Source organism: Myotis myotis, unplaced genomic scaffold (assembly GCF_014108235.1).
Source record: "Myotis myotis isolate mMyoMyo1 unplaced genomic scaffold, mMyoMyo1.p scaffold_m19_p_8, whole genome shotgun sequence".
Classification (NCBI taxonomy): domain Eukaryota; kingdom Metazoa; phylum Chordata; class Mammalia; order Chiroptera; family Vespertilionidae; genus Myotis; species Myotis myotis.
Genome location: NW_023416390.1, coordinates 38,144,831 through 38,170,520, shown reverse-complemented (window position 1 = coordinate 38,170,520; position 25,690 = coordinate 38,144,831). Strand labels below are relative to the sequence as shown.

At 38.2% G+C, this 25,690-nt stretch overlaps 1 protein-coding gene across 4 annotated transcripts in view; it reads left to right on the top strand.

The window, feature by feature from the left end:
• Positions 1 to 282: 282 nt before the first annotated feature.
• ITPRID2 (ITPR interacting domain containing 2) overlaps positions 283 to 25,690 on the top strand; it is a 37,972-nt gene continuing 12,564 nt past the window's right edge. For 3 of the 4 annotated variants that reach the window (XM_036318639.1, XM_036318640.1, XM_036318637.1), the window contains exons 1-11: positions 439 to 649; positions 1,013 to 1,058; positions 4,256 to 4,305; positions 5,059 to 5,115; positions 7,848 to 7,887; positions 7,989 to 8,087; positions 9,073 to 9,281; positions 10,148 to 10,851; positions 17,234 to 17,306; positions 21,964 to 22,052; positions 23,597 to 24,808. In XM_036318639.1, coding sequence (XP_036174532.1) covers positions 439 to 649; positions 1,013 to 1,058; positions 4,256 to 4,305; positions 5,059 to 5,115; positions 7,848 to 7,887; positions 7,989 to 8,087; positions 9,073 to 9,281; positions 10,148 to 10,851; positions 17,234 to 17,306; positions 21,964 to 22,052; positions 23,597 to 24,808 — 2,790 coding nt within the window. Of the gene's footprint in view, positions 650 to 1,012; positions 1,059 to 4,255; positions 4,306 to 5,058; positions 5,116 to 7,847; positions 7,888 to 7,988; positions 8,088 to 9,072; positions 9,282 to 10,147; positions 10,852 to 17,233; positions 17,307 to 21,963; positions 22,053 to 23,596; positions 24,809 to 25,690 lie in introns of all 4 variants that reach the window. The other variant, XM_036318638.1, reaches the window with a different exon arrangement.

Genomic DNA, 25,690 nt, shown 5'->3' with positions numbered 1-25,690 from the left:
AGCCTCGCGCTCCCGCCGCGCCCCGCCCCGAGCGCCCCCGGCCGGAAGGGGGCGTGGGACGCCGGCGAGGGAGGGGCGCGCTGACGCCGGCGGCCGGGAGGCGGGAGGCGGAGGCGGGGGCGGGAGGCGGGGGGCGGGGGCGGGACCTGGGAGCGGGGCCTGCCCGGCGCTCGGCTCCCGGCGGCGCACGTTCGGGCCACTCGCGCTCCCGCGCCCGCCGACTTCATGTGAAGCGCCGGCCCTCCGCCTCCTCCCTCCCCTTCCTTCCCTCCCTCCCTCCCGTCCCCTCCTCCTCCTACTCCTCCTCCTTCTCCTCCTCCGGCGCCCTCTGCCCGGGGCCCCCAGCCCGGCCGGGCGCTGACAGCAGGGGCGGGGGTCTCCGCCGCCGCCTGGTCTCGCGCAGGCTCCGGCTGGGGCGCGGGAGCCCCCGGGGCGGCCATGGACCGGCCCCTGGTGGCGTCGGCGGAGGCGGAGGAGGAACTGGAGTGGCAAGTGGCGAGTCGCCGGAGGAAGGCCTGGGCCAAGTGCCGCGGGTCCTGGCAGGCGTCGGAGACGGAGGACCTGTCCACAGAAGCGACGACGCAGGACGAGGACGAGGACGACGAGGAGGACCTCCCGGGCGCGAAGCTGCCGGCGGCCGCGGGGAGAGGTCGGTGCGCCCCGCGGGCTGCGGCGGGGGGCGCGGGGCGATGCGGGCAGGCGGCGGGGGGAGGTCTCGTGCGCCCCGGGCGACGGCGGTGAGCGGTGGACGATCCTCCCGGGCTGGAGAGGCCGAGAGGAGAGGAGGCGCTCCCGACCTTTAAACGCGCGCGCTCAGCCGGGCGTCTCCAGCGCCCACCGAGCCCACCCGGTGCCGTCTCGTTTCTCTTCGGAGGGGCCCGAGGACTGGTGCCCGGGCTGCACGGTGACCCCAGCAGACTTTCCTGCGTGGAAGTGCCCCGGTTCTCCCCGCCGCGGGAGCCCTCCTGCCTGGTGTCGGTGACGAGCTGTCCCTCTCCCCTCTGCCCCGCAGGAAACGTGCCCAACGAGAAGATCGCGATATGGCTCAAGGACTGCCGGTGAGTCCTCGCCGGCGCCGCCGGCCTCGCGGAGGGAGACCCGGGCAGAGGGGACGCCGTCCCTGCGGGTCCCGTGGTCGCTGTAAACTAAACCGGAAAGTGAGCCTGCGGATCGCTTCCTCCTTTAAGCGCTTAGAAATGGAAGCACTGCGACCGCCGGTGACTCGGGGACCGCGTTAGCTCTGCGGTTGTTAGGGCTCGAGCTCCCGTGCGGGATGCTGGTTTAGCATCAGGGATCGCAGACCTAAAGCAGACCATCGTGCCATGCTGTTAGGCCTGCCTGGTTTTTTATTCGAAAGGATTTTCACACGATATTTCATTTTGCTTTTGTTTTGACATCTTTACATCTGGCCTCAAATCATTTCCCTTTCAAATGTGTTTTAGGTGAGTTTTGAAGCTGCACTGCAGTCTCTGGACTTGAATATTTTTGTGCGTGCCCCGATTCTGTTTGGAGAGCTAGGAAAACTAGCTAACTTTGTTCTTGTAATTTACTTCTTGGAAATGCATTTGTCAGATGGCGCTGGAATTCACGGAAGGGAAATAGAGCTTTGAAGGCATTCAGACTGCATAAATCTGTTTAATTACATGTTTTGGCAACTGGTACAAAAATGTTTGATAAAGTACGGAGGAGATGAATCATATTGCAATTAAATCTTATGACAGTGAAATGTGCTTGTTAATTCTTTTTTTCCCCAATTTATTGCTACTTATAATATCTCCAGTGAAGAATGTTGCTTTTTAAGATGTTTGTTTCTGCACGTATCCCCCCCCGCCCCCCCCCCCGCCCCCCCCCCCGCCCCGACATTTGGGGCTTTTCTTAATCTTGTGTTCAAGTACCAGAGTTTGGGAAGTGGTTTTTGGGGAGGGAGAAGTGATTCTCATATATGTCAGTTTATAGATAAAATATTGGCCACTAGACTATTGATGTCCTACTTTGATGAATTGCCTGGAGCCTTCCTGAGCACTTTATTACAGATCTCCTTAACCTTTACTGGGGGTGTCATAGACCCTTCTGAAATATGATAAAATACGTGCAACCTTTCTCTAAAGAGACACCAACAAAATGTTTAAGAGCAAGAGAAGAATCACATCTTTATGATGTAAAGGAATTAAGTTTGTATAAGAGATTATAGCAGGTATGGGGTAGATCTCCTTGATTATATCAAGTAGGTAGTAAATAAGTGCATCTTTTAAGATAAATGCAATAAGCAAATGTTAGTGTTCAGCAGGGTGCATCGTGCCTGACCATTTGCGAACTTTTATTGCTAATCTCGATGGACGTAGGCAGATTCTGTAGTCTGCCACTCCTTTGCTTCTTTTTCTTCTCTGCAGTGGCACCTGTTCTGTTCAAAAGTGGCATTCACCTGTACCTGGGAGAGGTAGAACAGGTCTTTTACCGTTGGCTTTATTATCACAGATTTGACTTCTAGGATATATGCAACTGTATTTTTTTTTTCTATAACAATTTAGGTTCCTTCCCAGAGTTGAGCATCTAGCTCCTTTGTACATTATAAACAAATTATCTGAAGGCAGCATTTTTTTCCTCAGTAAGTTCTCAAATAGTCATTGTTTTCTTATTTCTCTCCATATCCTGAGTAAAAATGCCACATGGTGTTTTCTTAAAGTAAATATTTAATTTGATAACCATTTATTTTACTTTATTTTATTTTTGGCTAAGTGGAAACAAATTGCTTGAATTACCACCTAAGACAGGACAGAGTTTTTGATAGAATTTGGAAGAGAGCAATTATAAGAGTGAGAGACTTGTGTTTGAAGGAGAATGCCAGTTATCTTCTGCTTATTTGACACTTTGTGTCAGTGCACAGACCAGTGGATACATCTGCGCAAGGAGTAATAGTGTTTTGTCCTAAGAAAGGAGCCATTGAAAAGAATGACCTTTTTTATGGCATAAATTAGAGTTTTATTAAAACATACGCAACTGCCCTGGCTGGTTTTGCTCTGTGGATAGAGCGTCGGCCTGCGGACTGAAGAGGCCCAGGTTCGATTCCGGCCAAGGGCACATGCCTGGGTTGTGGGCTCAATCCCCAGTAGGTGATGTGCAGGAGGCAGCTGATCGATGATTCTCTCTCATCATTGATGTTTCTATCTCTCTCTCTCTCTCTCCCTTCCTCTCTGAAATCAATTAAAATAAATTAAAAAAAATAAAACATATGCAACAACTTAGCTCGAAGGTTTTATTAATATCTATGGTAGTTTATGATTCTTTTACTAAAAAAATCACAAAAAGCACAAATTTACTAAAAAAAAAATCACTAATTTCCAAAGAGCTGCCTTTGCTATGTATTTGTTTGCAGAAAATCAATGTTTAATCGGCATTTCAATAACATTTATTTGAAACTGATATTTTTATGTTGATACTACATCTGAGGGAATTTTTAACAGGTATAAATTGTTATGAAAGTAGAACTTTCAAACTAAAACAATCTGTTTCTTTAACATAGTTTTGAGAAAGAAGTGGAAAACTTTTTTGCATTGAAAAAGAGATTTCTAAGTTATCTGTGACCTACAAGAATGTGAAAGGATTTTAGTAATGGCTAGTTCTTGATTCTCAAGCCGACTTTTTAGTAATTTTCTTTTCAGAGTTAAATGAAGACTACGTGTACTTTTTAGTTTAAAAGCAGAAAATAAATCTCCAGCCTCATCATTTATATCAATAAAGATAGTAGTTGGGATAAAGGAGGTGCCCAGTGCTCTAAAATGCTAGTGATAGGTTTAACAGATAAGGTTTAAGATAACTCTTGAGCCTTATTTCTAACTAGTCTCTGACTTTTAGTTTTATCGAGATAATGATTTGCTTTCTTTTAATTCTGTTTCCTGTTTCTAGGGAGCAGACTGAGGGAAGCAGACATTTTCTTAATTCCTACTGTCATTCTCTCTTTCTGTTTCTGTAAAGAAAGTGCCAGTTCATATCATTTATAATTGCCATTCTTGCTCTTAATTGCTGGCAGATCAGACGTGTGATTAAATCATTCCTGGTAAACTGACTTGACACAGGTATTTGCTTAGTTCGTAGCCTGTTACTTATGTAATCCACTTGCATTCCTTGTGTGTTTGGGAGGAGAGTTACACTGTGATTAGAAGCTTGCTTAGCTATAACCCAGTAAGCATGAGGCTTGCAGTGACAGCTCTCCAGACAGCGTTTCAAGACTAAGGTTTATATGTTTGTGTGGTTTCAGTACCCCTTTGGGAGCCTCACTGGATGAGCAGAACAGTAGTACGCTGAAAGGTAAGAAAAAGTTGCCTTTCTAAATCTCTTCTTTTCGAGGGTCCTGCTTCATTTGTCCTGTAAGTGAAAATATATCTTGTTAATAAACTTTTAAAAGGTGGTGAGCTTAAGCAAATTACCAAACGTTTCTATAATGTGAAACTCATATTTTTATTGTCCAGAGAAAGATATACTAATCAAGTATATCTTTATTCTTGATGTATGTGAACATAAGGAAAACATATATTGTGTGAGGTAGATCAGCCTTAGTGCAGCATTTCTTTGCTTACATTAACTGAAATGGCCACACCTGAAATTTTACCACCTTTGCAAGACAGAATTCTAAAGTTCAAAGTACGACAAGAATGTGCAGGTAGTGGCAAGGCATATAAGAAACATTTACAGTATTGGGAAAATCTAGCTTGAGCTCCTGATTTAATATGAGGGGTGTGTGAAAGGAATGATTGCTCCAAGATCTGGTTTTCCATGAAAACCTTAGGTAAGATATATTACCTATATGAATATCTAAAAGGCATATAAGTATTAAATAGCCTGTAAGTTGGCTTCTAAGAACTTCACCTGCCTGCAAATCATGGTTTCTTTATGATAAAGTTTTACTTAATCATAATCAATAATTTTTGAGGGCATTCGGGTCTGAAACACTTTACTGTATCATATCTTTTGCTTGGTCAGTTTGGTTTACTAAGACAGTGATTTTACATGGGGCTCAGGAGGAACAGAACAGTAGAATGAATCTTCTAATGTTTCTTTCAGGTGCGCTGGTGAGAAATGGAGGAAGTTTTGAAGATGATTTGTCACTTGGAGCTGAAGGTACGTTTGTATGTATTTTCACATAGTTTTTAAAATAACAAAACAAAGGAGAGCAAGTTGATTGCTTTCAGATCCTTAGAGCTAAACTTAAAGGTCTTGAAAATGGCTCAGACACATTTTATAGGACCTTTTATATGTTAATAATCTAGTCAGAGCATATATGATACATACAAGAATGCCTCTGAAAACCTTTGTGAAATGTCCATGCGTCTTCTTTGGACTTAAATGCTTAAATGAACTGTTTGGAGGCAAATAATGGTGATATAACTGGGGAAGAATTGTCCTGCAGAAGGAAGGAAACTTAAATATGTGAGAAAACTAAATTGAAGCAAATTTATTTTTAGTATGAGGTAGCCTTATGTCAGTCTTCCAGCTGCAGTATGTCTTTCTTTGCATTCAGGTGTTTTCTGTCTTTCCCTTTCCTCTTTTTTCAGATTTTTAGGAGATTAAAGGATAAATAACTTCATCCTTTGCCAAAATTTTATTGGAAACAATTATACTGATGTCTATTCCACACTGCATTAGCATTTTAAGTGTATTGTGCTATGCTTAAATTTTCACAGATTATATAATCTTTTCCTGTGAGTTGATAAATCTTTCCATAATGTAAAATTAAGAATTTTTAAATTATTTTACTGTATTTTTTTTAAGATTATTGGTAGCTGTAGAGTTGGTTTAATAATACAGTATGCTTTTTATAATAAAAGAATTAAGAATTTTTTTTTAAGAATTAAGAATTTTATTAAATTTTTAAAAATTATAATTTGATTAATAGTGAATTTTCCCCACTGAATTTAATATCCTTGATCTTGCTGTTTTAAATCAATCTGTATGATGTAGAACCTTCTACTAAATATTGAAAAGTCTAGAATAAATTATTACCACTCAGTATGCTTTCAAGGGATAAACTCTATGTAGGACCTTAAACTTATTGCTTTTCAATTACTACAGTTGAAAATGTTGTCAGCCCATTTTTAAATGCCTTTCAGTATTATTGTAAATAATGCTTGGTATTTGTCTTAGTAGTTTCTTCAAAATATGGAATTATTTTTTAAGATTTTATGTTTTTAGAGCAATTTTAGGTTCACAAAAATATTGAGGGGAAGGTACAGAGATTTCCCATGTATTTCTGTTCCTGTTATGTATAGTTTCCCCCATTATAAACATCCCCACCACAGGGGTACATTTGTTACAATTGATGAACCTACAATGAAGCATCATAATAACCCAAAGTGCATAGTTCACCTTAGGATTCACTCTTGGTCTTTTGTTCATTCTATGGGCTTGGACAAATGTATAATTACATATAGCTATCACTGTAATATCATATAGCGTATTTTCACTGCCCTAAAAATCCTATCTGCTCTGCCTGTTCATCCATATTAAATGATTTCATGGGAAACCAGACCCTAAAAGAGTGTCCCAGAAAAGAGTGGAGTTATGCCCTGGCGGGTGTTGCTCAGTGATTAGAGCATTGGCCATAGCTCTGAAGGGTCTCTGGTTCAATTCCCAGTCAAGGGCATGTACCTGGGTTTCAGGTTTGCTCCCTCCCCCCTGTGGGGTGCATGTGGGAGGCAACCAGTTGATGTCTTTCTATGTCTCTCTCCATCCCTCCCCCCTCCCCCCTCCCCCCTCCTTCACTTCCACTCTCTCTCTGAAAAGCAATGGAAAATTTATCCTCAGGTGAGCCCAGCTGATGTGCCTCAGTGGTTGGGCATCGACCTGTGAACCAGGAGGTCACCATTCAATTCCTGGTCAGGGTACATGCCTGGGTTTTGCCTTGATCCCCAGTAGGAGGCGTGCACAAGGCAGCCAATCAATGATTCTTTCTCATCATTGATGTTTCTAACTCTCCCTCTCACTTCCTCTCTGCAATCAGTAAAGATATATTTTAAAAAATATCCTCGGGTGATGATTAAAAAAAATTAAAAAAGAAAAAAAGGAAAGAGTGGAGTTATGTTGTTTTACTAAAAATTATTTCAAATTTATTTTCATTCATTCAGTAAATATTGAGTCACTATGTGTTAATGTACAAAGAAACAAGAAATTACTATGACTTTGCAGATCAGAAATGAAAAAATAAATGGGGTATGCTGGAATAGATGTTTTAAATTAATTTCATTCTTTATGTTTGTCTAAAAAAGTTAAATGCAGTAAATTTAACTTACTCTAAACTTCACAGTAAAGACATTTATCTGTTTAGGACTTGTAAGTCTGGGATAAACTTGAAAGGCAATTTTAAAAAGAAAACTTACGTTGAAATGAGTAGAAATTTTCCAAGTATATGCATTAAAAAGTGGTTGTAACTGGAGTTTCCAGCCTTAAAAAAATCACAGTAGAAATTGATGCATACTGTTGTCAAGCTTATATAAATAATGCTGAATCATGTTTTTGTTTTAAGATATTCTTTATTAACAGCTTTTAAATTTAATAATTAAAATTGCATATACCACATATGCTGTATATCTTCTTACCACTTATTTCTAAATTGTTACAGAAGTTTAATTGGTTATCTATATATCTTTTTATTTTAAACATTCAGTAGAAGTAGTTTTAAATTGCTAACTCACACACAAAAAAAAAACAACCTCCAAAAGCTACTGGTTCTGTTTTTACTTATCTGGCATATTAGGCATTTAGCAATAATATTGTGGCTAATTTGCTAATTTTGCATCATAGTAGTTACTGTCCTACTAACAATTGTACTTCACATTTATTCTTTTTACCTGTAGCCAACCAACTCCATGAAACTGATGCTCAAATTGAAAACAGGTATGTAACTGTGTTTGTTTTCTTCTTTTTTAAAAATGAGGGACATTTAGGAAAATAAGATTTTATATAATCTATTTATTTTATTTTATTTTATTTTATAGCAGTAATATCTTGGCCAAAGAGAGAAGACTACAGTTTCATCAAAAAGGGAGAAGTATGAATTCCACTGGATCTGGAAAAAGTAGTGGGACAGTCTCAAGGTAACTTATTATGAAATTATGCTGCGATTACTTTGTGCTGTGGAGGCCCTTCTCTTGCCACTTCTTCAAACTTGGATTTGGTGTCATAGTATGAAATTGAAAGGAATCCGAAGTGTTTCGTGGTTCAGCATGACTGACAGGAGCAGCTGCTTTCCTAAAAAATGAAGAGTAAATAAAGAGCAACAACTATGTTTATGGTGCTGTTGGAATTTGTTAATAAGTATTTTGAACCCTATCAGCAACTTGAAAGAGGAACTGCATAGTGGAGTAACTTCTGCTTCCAAAATTCTTCCTTCTGTTAGGGTCTTGAGTTACTCTGACATAGAAATCAGAACAAACCTTTCTAATTTAAAGCTTGATATTTAAGCATAGGTTTTTCTTCCTACTAAACTAAAGATTATTATTGAGAGAGACAGGATAATAAATGTTCAGTTCCCAGTGAATTAGAGTAAGAAGTTGCCTTTGTGTAACCCATACTCACCTTACTCCTCCTACTTCCTGAATGGAAGTGGTTGGGAAAAGTTGAAAGTAAGCTCCTCCTCCTCTTTCCTGAGATCAGGTTGTTACCTGTGCTGCCTCTTAGAGGAGAGCCAAAGATGGGAGAGAAGCTCAAGTTCTACCAATGTCACTTGGTACCAGAGTTCTACCAACTTCCTAGTGTGTTTTCCCTTTTCATTTTGTTTTAGCTGCTTTACTGGGAATTTTTTAAAATGACAAAAAAAATAAGGTGAGAAATCACTAGAGAATCTCTGAGTGTCTTCTTAGGGGTTAACTCTTTTCCCAATGCTGACAGCTTGAGAGAGTGGACATTTTCTAAGGGTTATCACATTTAAGACATGGTGTAGAAAGATACTGAAATAATGGTTTAAAGCTGTAGAAAAAGGTTTTTTTCATAGGAAAGCAGGAATATGAATTTATTTATAATGTAATATGGACTATAAACTTATTTTATGTCTCGGTATTTCTTTTTTTTCCTGTTTTGTAGTGTTTCAGAATTGTTGGAACTTTATGAGGAAGATCCTGAAGAAATTCTTTATAATCTTGGATTTGGACGAGATGAACCGGATATTGCATCTAAAATTCCTCCCAGATTTTTCAGTTCATCATCGTTTGCCAGAGGAATAGATATTAAAGTATTTTTGAGTGCTCAAATGCAACGGATGGAAGTTGAAAACCCAAATTATGCTTTAACAAGTAAGGTTTTTAAATATTAGTGTATTATTTTCAAAATTAGAGCATCTATAGCAAGATGGCCTTATTTTCAAAGCCTTACTGATTTCTAGGAATAGCACTGGAGATTTAATTATTGAGGTTAACACAATAGCTATTTTACTTATTTGGAAATTTTATTCTATTTATAGAAGTTAATTTACCTAGTACCCCCCCAAATTCTTGACTTAAGTGTTACCTTACAGAGTGACACATGCTACCTTGTGGAGCAGAACCTTAGACTTACACCAATCTCCAGAAGGCTTTGTTCAGGAAGGAAAGAAGTAGGGGAGGGGCCTTGTTACTATTAAGTGAAGTCAATTTCAGGTGCTTTTTCTGTAAGTCTAAAATAGCATGGTGAATTTAGTAATTTTTATTCATATTATACCTTTGTTTACTTTTCTCTGTTGGCCAAAAGTTCCAAAAGAGGATCTCTAGGTAGTCCTTGGATTAGCTTTAAGAGATCTATAAATCTACCCCTCCCTCCCCAATTATGTACACTTTATTAGGAGAACATATTGAAGAGTCTTAGTGGAGTCCAAGACCTAAAAACAGAATCATAGCTTTAGACCACTACCTAGTCCTTTCTGTGTTATGTGGTGTTATGCTTTGTGCTTCTGATTTTCAAAACTAAATTCTAGTGCTTAGAGTGAAAAATCTCCACAGTAGATGTAGAAAAGTTTTAAGTATTCGGTAAGAGGAAAAATCTGGTTTCATGATCTTTCTGATCTAAGTGCAGTTATTGGAATTCTGAACAATAGTAATGGTTTAGTATGTAGGCATATATATATATATATGAAAGACAGACATAAATAAATAAATAAATAACACTTTTTTTTTTCTTTTTGTAGGTCGTTTTCGTCAAATTGAAGTGCTTACTACTGTGGCCAACGCTTTTTCTTCTTTGTATTCCCAAGTCTCTGGGACTCCTCTGCAGAGAATTGGAAGTATGGCCTCAGTAGCCTCTAGCAAGGAGACAGACTCTCCTCCACCGTTAACCCGAAGTAACACTGCAAATCGCTTAATGAAAACACTATCAAAACTGAATTTATGTGTTGATAAAACAGAGAAAGGAGAAGGTAGTACTCCTTCCCCAGCAACTGAAAAAGGAAAGATTCTGAATGTTTCTGCGAGTGAAGACAGTGGCAGTAAAAATGATCCAAAGTCTCAAAAAATTGTAAAGAAGAAAGACTCATCTTATATGTTGGCTACAGTTAAAGAAGAAGTATCAGTTAGTACATCAACTATTATGGAGAATGCTGACATTGATGATAGACTTTCTGATGAAGCAAACAGTAATTTTAACCAAGAAAGTGAAAGTGAACAAAGTAAAGAAACTCAAAGTCATGGTAAACTGGGTGAGGAATCTGGTATTATAGGATCCGATTTAGGTAGTGATTTCAGCATGGCCTGCCACAGCGAGCTGGAAGGGTGCAGTGAGTTGAAAAACATCCACGTGTCCTCAGCTGAAAAAGAGCCATGTGCCCCGCTGCCGATCCCATCCATAAGAAATATAATGGTACAACAGCAGAAGGACTCCTTCGAAATGGAAGAGGTAGGTAAAACGTTACTAAGACGTTTTCAAAGAGTAAGTTAGGGGGAAAAAGTGCCAAAAATGGCTTTAAAATGAAAGGTGGCTAATGGACTTAGACTAGAAAAAAATCCTAATTTTGTCTTTCCAGGTTTTTTTGTTTTGTGTTTCTCAAACCAGAAGTAATCACAGGAATATGTGAAGTCAAGGTCATAGTGCAGCTTATCAGCTCCTCTGGATCCTCTGTGGTCCACTGCTGATACAATACTTGAACTTGAACCCACTTTCTCTCAGGTTGAGATTTTGATGCCCTGAGAAAGTCCTGAGAGAATATTCATATTCAAGTTCATATTGCATAATAGTTAAAAACTCAGGCTATGAAATCAGACAGGTTTGAGTTCTGTCTCTGCCACCGAATTGCTGTGTGCTTTGGGGCAAGCTTTTGTATCTCAGTGGATAAGTTAAGTGTGAAGAAGACTGAGGATAGGTTTGATATGGGACTGGAAAGAACAGAAAGATAGGTACTTGAAGGGGAGGATAGGGAACCACAGGAAGGTTTGAAAGGCCACTGAAGGGGATTTCTGCAAGTCCAGAAGAGCAGGGTTTGATTACTTCTTTCTTTTACCTAGTGATAGTCCTGCTAGTGTATATAAATTTTGAATTGGACAAGGTAAGAATAATAATTTTGATGAGGTTCATATAACACTGCTTTTGAATAGTGGGAGCTGATATGAGTTGAAGCTATATAGCTTGTGGCAGGAAACGCCTTTATCAAGCACCTACCCTACCTTGTGTCAGGCACTGTACTAGGCCCTTGAAGTACTTTTCTCTCTCAGTCTGGGGGGCAGGCAGTGGTGGTCTCATTTTACATAGGAGCACATATGTACTGCTGAAGAGTTGTGGCTATAAGTTATGTGCAACTTTTCTTTTTGAAATTTATCGCAGAATAGCTTTAGTTATAGTTCACAGTGGTTTTAGAATCATGTCATTATATTAGGGAATTGGAAAATGGGATAATTGATTTTGCCCATAAATGCCCTGTTAGGTGAGTGTATATCTCTCACTTGCGAAGGTTTTCCATTTATTGCAAAATTTGGATTGTTGATATAGCTATTTACCTCTTTGTGGTCTTTGAATGTATCTTTTAATACTTTAATTTCAACTAAAAAGTGAACAAAACAGCAGCCCTTTGAAAAATTTTATATTTTTTTTGGTAAGCTTCTTTTCATCTTTTATATATGTTCATATTTATACTCTTTAATTCTTAGTATATTTCTTATTATGAATTTGGAAAATGACTGCTTTAATTAAAACTCCTTTTTTTTCATTTTGTTCAATTTCTTTTTTGACTTTCTTGTGATCAAAACTTGTCTAAGCACTCATAATTAAAGTGTAACTTCTTGCCTTCCAGTAGGGCCCTCTCTGTGACAATCAGATAAGATATGTTTCTTGTTTTAATACAATAGCAGAGTATAAAAATTTAAACAGATCATGTTAGATTCTTGAAAATCGCTTATCAGTGACTCAGATGTGATGACACTTTCTTATGCTATTTTTTAATTTATAGAATTCCTGAATTCTAAGCTATAGTTTTTAAAAAATTATTGATACCATACACATAAAAGGTCTTTAAAATGTTTATAAAGTGCTAGCTAGATGTGCTTTGGCCGCAAGTTAACATTTAACGGATAGACTGGGCTTTTTTTGCTCCCTCTGCTGGCAAAAAACACTTAACGAAAAGAAAGTAACATGACATTGAACTTTTTTTTGAAGTACAAGTTTATAGGCATGAGTGTTAAAGAATAGTGGAGTATTTTTTGTTTCTTTAAAAAAAGAAAGACTGTATGGTCAATCATAGCTACATTGTAAATATGGGGAATTTAAAAAGTGACGAATCCTTCTTCAGATATATATGAAATGTGGATAAAAAGCTCCTAGAAATGTTTTAATCTCTTTGGGAACTTTAAAGAGAGTTTGTAGAACAATGGATAAAGAAGGGAAATAATGTGTTTCTTTAATTTCCTCCCCTCCCAAGTATGATTTGAATCATACTGACAAATAGAGAACAGTCTTATTGAGGCAAACTTTTAGATCCCATTCAAAGTGTTACTATTTTTCTTTTGGATTCCTTTCCCTTGAGGTTTGATTCATATTGGGAAATTTCTTCCTGTAAAAACAGGGAATAAATATAAGTCAGAGCGCGCACTCTCTTCCTCAGTAAGCCAGTTTCCAGTCAGTAACTGCCTGCCAGCTGCTTCTGAGCTAGGTAGGAGAAAATGCTGCAGACGCGGCTCTGTGCGTGAAGCTGCCCGATCCCTTTGAGGCAGAAGGTAAGATCTGACAGTCACCAGGAGCAAAGAGAGGAAATATTTAATTGTCAACAATTAAGTAGATGACAAGAATGACCCTAGCCTTGGAGAATGAAAGTGACTGTTTCTTATGTTAAAAAAGGAAGGAAAAAAAGCCAGACTATTTTAAATTAAAAGTCAGCCTACCTTACAAAAAATGTCTATTTAACATGTTTCAGTGTGTTTAAAAGTTGTAAAATCTACTCTTGAGTTTTGTAATTCTTAATGACTTGCCTGGATAATTCTGTGGTTTTGAAATGGTTTATTTTGAATAAATACATCATGGTAACTCTCTACAACCATAGGTTGCTAGTATCAATGATTCTTAGTAAAACCAAAATGATTCTACTCATTAAGCAATTGTCTTCTTGTAGGTGTAAGAATTTTGCTGAGTAAGTTGGCAAAAGGATCCTGACTTTAATAGTAAAACTTTGTCATACATGTGAGAGGAAGGAGGACTTTTATCTGTACATTTCTGTAAATAGATTGTCCTGTGTCTTCTCACTCTATAAATGAATTTACATTCAGATATTAGTGGAAGTATATATACATAATTTTTAAGCTACCAGAGTTTTACTAAGTGTTTCTAATCCTGTCTTTACACTGATTGGTGATTTAACTAATGTACCTCATTTCATTGGGTCCTCGATTAACATAGTTTTATTTAACATCGTTTTGCTATGACATTGGTGAGGGGCCATGGGAATCTAATTTGTTTATATCACCTAGCCTGTGGTACATTGGGTTTTGTTATACACTGTTTTGTTTGAAGTAGCAAAACCTATTCACAATGTTAAGTGATTCTGGCCTTTTATTATGTTTATTGGCCTCAGTTAATCCCAAATCAGTCAGATACACAGTTAAGTTGTCCCTTTGACCTTTCAGATTGAACTGTATGTGTTTTGAAGGCAAGTATTATCTTCAAAACACATATTGTCTGCAATAGAATATGAGCTGATACATGACTTAATGAACAAATGTCTGTTACCTCATAGCCCAGTTAACCACTGTTCTGTTATGTGGTTTATCTAAAAGAGCAAGTTACCTTTTTTTTTTTTTTAAAAAAAAAAAAAAAGTATTTACCTAACAGTAAAAGTAAACCATATATATATGTATGTGTGTTTTTAAAACTTGAAAGATTTTTTAAGGTAAAAATCGCAACTAATTATAGAATCATAGGTTAGTAGAGAATGAGTTAGTTCTGTGAATCGTTTCCCTTTACAGGTGAGGAAGTGTTTTCCCCTCCCTAACATTTAATATTGCTTGATAGCAGTGGTTCTCCATCATCTTTTTGAGGGTAGTTATGTTCCCTTTGATATCAGCATCTCACTGAAGGGAGGGGCAAGGGGGTGTCAGTATAGGGAATTCCTGGAGGGTGGAAGAGAGAGAGAGAGAGATCTAGTCTAATCTTTCCCACTTTACTGTTTCAAAATACTTATAATCACATTTGATCATCCTAAGGACCTGTGAGGTAGGAGTTTCAGTGTTTATTTTTCAGTTAAGAAAACTGAGGTGATATCACAGACACTGGACAAGAACTCATGTCATTGGATGCGCAGCCCCATACTACTTGTTTGAAAAAATAATGTTTTCCTTTGATTTTTTAAAGAGATATCATTAAAAATTAGGTAGAATTGTAATTTCTAAAGCTCCAGGTTTCATTTTTCTTTTTTAAAAAACTGCCATACAGGTCTTTTTAAACCTTAGAGGAAGGGTTATTTGAGATAGAACATTCCACATATTGCTGCTCTATAAAACATAATGCAATAGTATTGTACCTAAGAGATATATGTGATAGATATTAAAAAAAAACCTGCCACAGTAGCAGGACATTTATTCGAAAGGTATGGTCTTTGTTTTATTAAACGTTTTTAAAATGAAGTAATGAGTAACTTCATTTTATGTATGGGTTACTTTTAAAGCTGTTTTATAATCTCAAAACACTGAGACCAAGTTATTTTGTCATTTTGCTTTAGTGGGGGCCTTGGGTTTTGGGGGTTTTTTGTAATTTTTATCATGAAAAGTTTCAAGCTTACCCAAAGATTAGAGAAAATAGTGTAATGAACACCCACTATCCATCACTCAGTTCAGTTATCATTATTGAGCTGTAGTTAATTCAACGAAAGGCAACCTGTAGCAAATGACCAGAATTCTACCTGGAATTGAAACCATTGAATAGGAAAAATAATGCACATAAATCTAAATTCTGTGTGTCATAGTTTTCTGTGGTGCAAACCATCTGGCATATGACTGCTTTCCTTTGCATACCTTTGACTAGTAATAAACATAATAAGCTATGAAATTCAGCCATTATCACTAGTGTGTCTGTTTCTGCCTTCAACAAAGAGATTGATGATTTTGCTAAATTGGCAAAAGGATCCTGACTTTAATAGTTTCATTAGTAAAATAGGACCTTCAGAACTTTTTTTCTGTAAGGGCCTTTTTCTTCCAGTCAGTTTACAGGGTTTGTGGTGAAGGGAGAGAGGGAGTTAGATGATTGATTGATTGACCAATTTTTGCCAGGAGAAGCTTCTTGAAGAATAGTATGCTGAGGATACATATTCATTAAAGTCATTGTTTTGTGACTAATTTTGTAAATCTAAGGTACATAATATTCTATATTAAAAATGAGCTTATTATTTTATTGAGAGCTTATAATTTGTCTCATTTTAGTGTGCGTAAATTGAGATTCCTAGAATATAATTAAAGAGACATTTGCATTTCTTTTATAGTTTCTGGTCTATTTGATATAAAACTCTTTGAAGTAGGTAGGCTTAAATAGAGACTAATAATAGACCCTTTGTTGATTATAAAAGGAAAATGCATTTTATTTCCTTGCACACAAAACAATGGTTTTCCTGTTGAACTTATGTCTGCTGCTTTGAAGAATATTTTATAATGTTTCAATAACAAAGAATAGTAGAAACTGGTTTATACGTGATTTATAGGTGATGGCTTTAAATGGCCAGTGTGATTTCAGTTTTCAAAAGCGTCGTAAACTTGGATTCATGGAACTGTTTCGAACAAAGATAAAACAAATCAGACCAATTTTTAAATTAGAAATAGCATCTTTAACCTTTTGGCTTTTTTTTCATGTTGATCATTCCACTCTGATTCAAATGGAATATTTCTTTTTCTAGAATGGATTCATAGCTTGAAACTACCAGTGTTCTACCTAAAACCTGTTTGCTATTTGCTCTCTGATTTTTTTCAAGATTGAAATCCCACGTGTTTGGCTAGTTTGCCCACATTGTTTGGATGTTATTTATTATTTTAAGCACTAATCATTATAGGGTGTAAAGTGTTGGGAATTAGTATTCCCCCCACCAATGGGCACAATGTTCAATCTTAGTATAGAGTTAGTTATGTTAGAATAGTGGGTGTGGCAAATAAGGAATCTGAAAATTCCTAAATTCTGTAGTTGTGCAGGTTGGGGGAAAAGACAGTGTAAGACACAACTTTTGTGGACAGAGTTTTCAGGGAAGATTTATGGTTAAGCATCTTTCAGCATTTTAGTTCTGTTATGAAACCTGCTTTTCCACTTAGGACTCCCAAGTTATGTCTTAAAAGATCAATTATGTCTGGACAAAGAAGTCTTACACACGAGCAGACTCGATGCCTGAAATTTGTGGGATTTTATATAATTTTGTAATGGGAGCATAATGTGCCATTTTTCAAAGACGCAGGACCTGTACCTGCCTCAGTGGTGTCAGCCATGCCATGGTCTGCTGCAGGGAATCTGTTAGCATTTCTCCTGGCACTGAGCAGTTTGAAGTTTAACATTGAGAGAACTTTTTATTATGGATCTATTTTTCATATGATAGCAACTTTTTAAAATGAGGTCGTTTATACATGTAGTCATTTTTCTTTGCTAGTTAAAAACTTACACTCCTATTGTTAACTTGAAAGTAATTTTGAAATAAGGTATCGTGCATTTTTTAAATATGTGAACCTTTGGTACCCTTTTAGTTAGGTTGATTTGTTGAATAAATGATTGTTAGGAGGAGTTCTTTGACATAGATTCTTTTAAGTTTTAATTACTTAAAATTCTTCTTTAGGTTCAAAGTACAGAGGGAGAAGTGCCTCATGTTCCAGCCACTTACCAGTTAGGTCTTAATAAGTCGAAAAGAGGTAAGTAGACCAATGTCCACTAGATCCCAAGCACATGACCGAAGTGTTGTCTGTTGGTTTGGAAAAGGGGTTTTGTCTACCAGTATTTGTAGAAGATAATAGTGTAAAACAATAATTAAGAACACAGATATGCATGCTTCATTATGGTTTGGTTATAGGATTTTTTTGTATTCTTCTTGAAGACTTTTGTGCTCATAAAGTAATTTTAGTTTGCTTATTTTGCAATGACCTCGTTACACAATTCTGTGCATTTTACATATTTTTCAGTTCTGCATAGGGCTAGGTGGGAAGTGATAGAGCAGCAGATTCAAGCCTTCGTTTTTATGTGGTTATGATTGAAATATACATCTGTATTATCCCCTCTGGGTTTTCATTATTTAAATGTGGCTCCTATGTCTAATACATGAATATGCTTCTGGCAAGAAAAAAACACAAAAAACCCATCAATGTCTCAGCAGTAGTTAAAGCTAGTTAAATTAAATTCAAACTATGGATCAAAGGTGAGTGCCTGGAGATGTCATTCTTCTCTTGAATTATTAATTATTGACCAAAGGACCTTTGAATCCGTTTCTTTCACTTTTCATTTACAACACAAAAAGCGTGTCTGATCTTCTTTAAAGTCACAAAGCTTTTGCGATTTAGAGAAAAAGAGAGAGGAAGTAAAGAAGTTAAAATGACCACTGAAGGTAGGACTGTTTATTTTTAAAACTTTACCCATGCCGAACCACCCTGCTTTTTTTAAGCAAAGATGCATATGTATGTTCCTAGAATAGGAAATTACATGTTTGTTTTCTGATCTCTGAAATGACTTTGTAAGAGATAATTTGCATAGAATTTTTCTTTTATTGCAATATGGTACTAAGAAACAAGAGCGCCACTTACTAGGTTACTATAGTTCTCGTTAGACATAGAATGATTTTTACTATTTAATTTTCTCCCTCATGTAAATCCATAATGCATGTACTTCTGAACTGTTAGGAAGAGTTCATAGGAATCTTTGTTTTAGATAGGTAGACAAGGGGTACATTGTGTCAGAAGGGGTAATGGTGTCTTTGACCTTTGAGCTTTTTTTCATGTTGGTCATTTCACTCTCATGCCTGTGAAATATTTCTTATTCTTGAATGGCTTCATAAGTAAAACTTAGAGGATTCTACCTAAAACCTGCTTGCTATTTGGTCTCTGATTTGTTCAAGATTGAAATCCCTTATGTTTGGCTGGTTTGCCCACATTACTAGGATGTGGGCGAATTTTATATATTTAAATAAAAACATTATAATTACTTTAAGATCTTCCAAGAGTAAGCTTCCTGTGGTAGGAAAGATGGAATGTGGTTTGTATTCACATCCGGGTTTCTCCCTCTTACTGACATAGGGTCTCTTATTTCTGGTGGCATAAGTAAGAATGTTAACATTTTTATGAGTCACGTTTTTATAAATTAACTAGAGGTCCGGTGCCTGAAATTCATGCATTGGCGGGCAGGAGGGTCCCTCAGCCCAGCCTGCCCCCTCTCATAGTCTGGGAGCCCTCAGGGGATGTCCCACTGACGGCCTCAGTCTGGCCTCCCTCTGTGGGAGGCAACCGGGCTGATCAGGGGAAGGCGCCACCTCCATCACCCCCGCTGCTGCTGCCACTGCTGGCTGCCCCAGCCGCCGAGGTGTTTTCATCAACACGGACTCCAGTCCTTTCACCACGAAAAAATGACAACTTTCTTTAGGCATTTTCAAGGTGTCTCTCTCATAGGATATGACATTTCTTTCTTTTTTTTTCATCCTCACAGGATATTTTCCCATTGATTTTTAGAGAGCATGGAAGAGAGAGGGAAAGACAGAGAGAAACATCAATGTGAGAGGCACACTTTAGTTGGTTGCATCCTGCATGAGCCCTGACCTGGGCCCCGGCCAGGGAGGAGCCTGCAACCTAAATACATGCCCGTGATCAGAATCAAACCCGGCCCCCCGTGTGTTGTTCTCTCCGGCTCCAGGGCCAGGCGCGGGCTGCCCTGTCTGTTGTTCTCTCAGGCTCTGGGCCGCGCCAAGCCCCTCTTCCTGAGCTGGCCATGACCATTACGGCTTCCCAGCCTAATTTGCAAATTACCCCCCCCATATATATATATATATATATATATATATATATATATATATATATATATGTATGTATGTATATATATATATGCGTGTGTGTATATATATAGTAAAATGGTTTTGTGTGTGCATGAAAGAGGGAGAGAGAACAATATAGTGTTTTAGTCATTTTGAAGATAGCCTATCAAATTTTGTTAACGCAAACATGTGAGTATCTTAGATTAATCATGATTGCAGAATTAGAATCACTGGTAATGCATTTATTTTGCAACTTTAGTAAAAATGCATATAATGTCTGTATAAAAATATTTCACACTTTTGCTAATAGGACTTTTGAGATTACAGTGATCTTAAACTCGAATCCAGCCTTGGGATTTACATACTGAAGCCCAGAGAGGCTTAGTGACTCAACTCATGTCACAAGCTAACATTCCATAATTATTTTGAGAGCAGTGCAAAATTTTCCTTAGTACAGAGGAGAAACAATATTTTCTAAAGTCTAGTAGAGTAGGCAGGTGTTCTGTTTTGTTTCTTTATGATACTAGTCAAATACAATGTCCAGATGTTTTGTTCTCACTTTAGTTTGTTCTAACTTCCCAGTTTTTAAATTAGAAATGTCTTATGTCTTCAGTTAGGACAGAAGTCTCTTTCTTTAAAGTTCCACCTTTTTCTTTGGAGACCAGTGCATTTTCTGAAACCAAATGTCTGACTCAGGAACCTAGACTGTGATTTCTAGGTTACAGAATAGTTTTACCTGCATTGCACTGAGTTCCTAAAGTGAGCCTGTAAAATACATAGGATTGTTATTCTGTCTTGCAGAGGAGAGACCTTATTGCTTTCAGAAATAAGCAGGAGCTTGAACCCAGGCCTCTTTGTTCTCCCCTCTGCCCGACACCTGCTCTGAGGGCTGAGCAGTCTGCACTCTGACCTGACCTGTGTGGACTCAGGCTGATCACGGAGAGGTCAGATCCGCACAGACTGCCCCGCTGCAGATAAAATGGATCTCAGCAGAGAGGCCCCGAGTGTGGCTGGGCATCAGGCTTCCCTGCACATACTGGCAGCTCTTTCACTTCATCGAAATCTGGCAGCTTTTGACATTACAGTGATCTTAATCTCAAATCCCAACCAGATAGGCAGTTTCACTTCTAAATCCTTTAGGTGATTGCTTAATTCTGTTGTTGCTTTAAGAAGATAGTTGTCATTGATTCATTCAGCATTTTTTTTTTATTGGTAACTTCTGCTAGATACTGGAATACAAAGAAGAATAAATAAGGTTCCTGCCCTCAGAATGCTCACATTGCAGTGTTTTTTTTTTAAAAAAAGGACATACAGTTACAAAATTTAGGTGATAACTGCTGTAATATAAGATGTTGTCTTCTCAATTAATATAATGTATAATGACTACCTATGGTAATTAACAGCTTATTCCAGTTCAGTTTCACAATTATTCCCGTTTATCGAGAATTTTCAAGGACATTAGTCAGTTTCTTATATTACATTATGCAGGATTATTAACTTCCAAATGATATTATAGAATTATTCCAAATTATTACTGAGAAAAAAATTACTCCATTCCATGATACTCTAGGTGAAACTGAGGCTACACTGGGGAATTTTTCAAAGTCAGGCAAACTTTAATTGATTTTGGATTTGATTCAAACATATTGTAGAGTTTTTTATTTCTAGATTCAAATCTGAAATGAATGTGGATTTGGCAAGCACACTTTACTTAGCCTGTTGCTTTTGGAGTTCTGAAGAACTTGACTATCTCATGAAGCGTCTTCCTTAGTAAATGTAACAGTGATAAAGTCTCTCCGACTGTGGTATTTGTAGTGTGGATGGGCATGTGATTCTGTTTATTGTACTTAGTTGGCCTTTTTACATAGAGTTAATGTTTGTTGTTGTTTTTAGGTTATATTAACTGGGAATTAGAGGTTTGGGACCAAAAACTAAATGGGGTTTTTATAAGATTAACAATATTATGTACTAGTTGAACCTATTTGACTGAGTTTCATGCAATTGTTACAAAAAAAAAAATTATTTCATAACTTACAAATGTTTGCATTACTTAAAACACCAGGGACATTTAGATACCTGCAAACAAGTTATTTAACTTATTGGCCTTAATTGTATTTTTATTTTATTAGGAAGGTAATAGACATTTTTGTACACTACATTTACATTTCTAATTTTACCAACTACATATTTCACCTTTATATTTTTACATAATAGAAATGGTTTATTTGGGGACTTTTATTTTCACTAGAGCCAATTTTTTAATTCAAGCAATTGTCCTCCAAGGTTAAGACATTCATTGGACCTACCAAAGTACATTATAATTAGAGCTTAATTAGCAACTGAACATTGAGAATTTCTGATCTGATTCAGTTTTTGTTTGAATTTGACTTAACTCCTGTGCTTTGAAGGCACAATTTTTAATAAGTGATGCATATTTTTCTAAGATAGAACCAATGTTTGCATATCCTACATCTGTTAGTATTTCACATATATGTTATAACATTGCTAAATATGACTTCAATGAGAACAGTTTTGTATAACTACACTTCTTTTGGTAGATCACCTGTTACGTACTGCCAGTCAGCATTCTGATAGCAGTGGTTTTGCTGAAGACTCAACAGATGGTGTCTCCCTTAATCATCTTCAGGTAAAATTTTCTATGTAGTAGGCACTATGATTAACTTCATATTTAGGTGATTTTTTAAAGTAGCTATGTATTTCAAGATTCAATCTGTGATATCTTTATTTTTCAAATGACAATAAGAATAAAACATTTTCTGGGGAGGCTAGGGGACTGTCTAGGGCAGGGGGATAAAATGGACACATATGTAATACCCTTTGTAATACTTTAAGCAATAAATTAAAAAAAATATATATATATATTTTTTTAAAAAATAAATTAAAAAAAAAGAATAAAACATTTTCTGGGATGCAGATGTAATCTAAGTGTTTGGCTACAGGTTTTAGGTTTCACTAATTCTTCATCTCTCTCTGACAAATATTTAACAACAGCAAAAAAAAAAAAAACACAAAAAAAATTATTTCTTTTTGGACTACCATTGAATAGGTTATTTTAATCATTATCCTAGTTTGTCTGTTATTTTTCTTATTTTTTACCATCATTGTGTTTTAGTATTTTCCAATAAGCATTTATTTAATAACCAACATTAAGTATGGATCCATAGCTTGCTGATTATTATATGACTTATGTGAGAGTATGTTAGATAACCCAAGAGTTAAACACATCTTTATTCTCAAGGAACATATAGTCTATGTGTGCAGTACACAGAATTTATGTGAAAAGTGTTTAAAACACCTATACACAAATTTTAAATAAAGTTAGATTAAAAGTAAAAGAGAACCCCCAAAAGAGCCTTTAGAAACAGCATTGGGGTAGAAATATAAAAGAAGTGTCTATGGTAACTCCAAAAGAATAATTCAGTGGGCAGAAAAATTGGGAGATGGAGGAGAAACTTTTCAAAGGAAAGCTATGGCCATCAGAGTGCAAAGATGAGAATTTGGTTGTTTGGAAATTGAGTAGTTGAGTGAGCAATTCTGATGCAGTAAATGAGGCAAAAGTGCGATTGGAGAGTAAATCGGTGATAAGGAAGAGAAGATATGAATGTTAACTGTCCTTTCAAATTACGATGATTGCTTAAGGGTGATAGATCTTTTTGTCTTTTTCATATGGCAGTGGCTTAGGGAAATTTTTAGGGAAGGGCCCTGCGAGAAGAGAGTTGGATGCAGAAAAATATGGGATGAAACTTTGGGGAAGTACCCTTGTCCCAGAGAGGATGTGATCAGAAGGACAGGTTGGAGGGTTTAGTTTTGAAAAAAGAGACACAGTTTCCTTTCAAAACAGAGAGGAGGCAAGAGGTATGGGGAAGTCTGTAGGTATTGGGGAGAAAGTTAAGCAATTTTTGTCCATTTTCTCTGAGTCAGTGTCATGTGCTGGAAGAAAATGAGATGGGTGTTGAAAAAGGAATTTAAGGGCGTTGTAAAGGTCTAGAATAATCTTGGTGAGAAATTGGAGGGATTGCTGACTAGGGTGGTTGGTATAAGCAGTTTTGAACAGCACCCGGGTCACAGCGGAGGTGGGAGACCCCCACATATAGACGCATCATATCTCTGGCATTTCGGGAATGATACTTATTTTAATATTTCATCCTTCCACCGGTTTTCCTCTCACAGGTTCACGAATCGTTGCAAGCCATGGGGAGTAGTGCTGATAGTTGTGACAGCGAGACAACAGTCACTTCATTTGGTGAAAACCTTGCCACACCAACGGCACGTGACCAGCCTTATTTTAATGAGCCTGAGGAGGAGTCTCTCATGCCTCTTCCCAAGGGAAGCGGGAAGGCAGCAGCAGTTGCTGACAAAAGGTCAGATAGCCAGGATTCCCCCCAGTGCGAGACAGTTGAGAATACAGGAAATAAGGAGTCCACCTGTAGTGCAGGGGATCACGTTACTGAAGTTACTGAAACGAAAGAGGATTCGTCTCCAGCACAGCCAGAGGAACTGCTGAGGGAGGAAAGTGCTGAAAGTGACGTGGATAAAAGCGTTGAATGTGAATTTGTGCAGTATACCACACACCATATCCTTAAATCATTGGCTTCTATTGAAGCTAAAGGCAGTGAGAAGGGCTCTGAAAAGAAAACTGGGCTTCCCTCTTCTGTGGACAGAGTTAACACAGCTTTGCAAAGAGCTCAAATGAAGATCTGTGGTCTGTCTAGTCAAAGAGCAGGGCGTAGCTTGATAAAATCAAAAGACCTGTTAAAACAGAGGTACTTACTTGCCAAAGCTGGCTACCCTCTTAGAAGGTCTCAGTCCTTACCAACCACCTTACTGAGCCCTGTCAGGGTTGTGTCCTCTGTCAATGTTCGATTGTCCCCAGGAAAAGAGACCCGATGCAGTCCACCCTCCTTCACCTATAAGTACACACCTGAAGAGGAACAGAAATTGGAAAACGAGGCGGTTGAGCATGATGGTCAGTCTGTAGTCAAATCCACTATTTTCATCTCTTCGTCCTCTGGGAAGAAAGATTCAGAAGCCTCTCCGAGGGAGGCGAGCCAGTCGGAGGAGTGTCTTCATCAAAGGACCCCCACCTGTTCCCTCTATGCTCCAGCACCTATATCTCAGTCCACCTGCTCCCTTCACTCCCTTCACTCCGAGTGGCAGGAGCGGCCCCTCTGTGAGCACATGAGGACTCTGAGCACTCGCAGTGTCCCCAACATATCCGGCGCCACCTGCAGTGCCTTCACGCCCCCTCTCGGGTGTGCTTACTCACATAGACACGCTGCCTACCCTTACCGATCGGGCTCTGTGAACCCTCCTTCTGCCATCGAAATGCAGTTGCGAAGAGTATTGCATGATATTAGAAACTCACTGCAGAATCTTTCACAGGTATGAGAAAAAGTGTATCTTATTTATTTTATTGATCTGAGCACCTCTTAATTCACTGAGAGGCTAAGACGCATTAGGCATGAACCTCCTCATCTTCATTGTCTTCCATGCCTATACTTATCTATACCTGCTCTCCTCCTATACTCCTTCCTCCTGTCTCAGAAACAGCTCTAACGCTGACCAAGGTTAATTTCTCTGCTCATAATCTCCCTTCTAAAGAGATTTTGTCCATTAGTGTCCTTCCTTCTTTAGCCTCTGCTCCATTGTTTTTGTCTTAGTCAGGTTGTCCCTGTTATTTAAAAAATCTTCCCTCTCAAGTACTCTCTCTCCTTCTCTCTGCCAGTGGACAGTGTTCACCACCTCTTCTTTCTAAGTGTGCGTGCCCTTGGCCTGAGTGTCGCCGTGTGCTCTGGTTCTGCTCGTAGCTCTCTGACTAAGCTTTCCCCTTCACCCACTGACTCCTGAGGCTGGTCTCCTGGCACAGCGTTAGTCTGCTTCCACTGGGTTCAAAGACCGAAACTACCCCAGAAAAGGAAAAAAAAGCAGGTAAACTGTGAATTTGAATTAAAATGGTCTGATGTGTCTTGTCACTTAAAGAACTGTTAGTGGGCTGGAAATAATTCCCCCTAAAAAGCTCTGAAAATAAGTAAATTGTCCTCAGGTTTGCCTTTCATATTTCACATTTCCTTTCTGAACTATTTACATTCAGACAGTTAAGGAAATGAAGAAAGCGACTGTAATGCAAGGATCAGAGTGTTCAGCAAGGCGTCAAGAGGTCTAGGATGTGCATAGTAGATCTCTACCATGGTGACTGTAGACAGGAAGCCACTTTGAAAGTAAAAACTGAAGTTGTGACTTTTGAAGTTATGTAGTAATGTACCG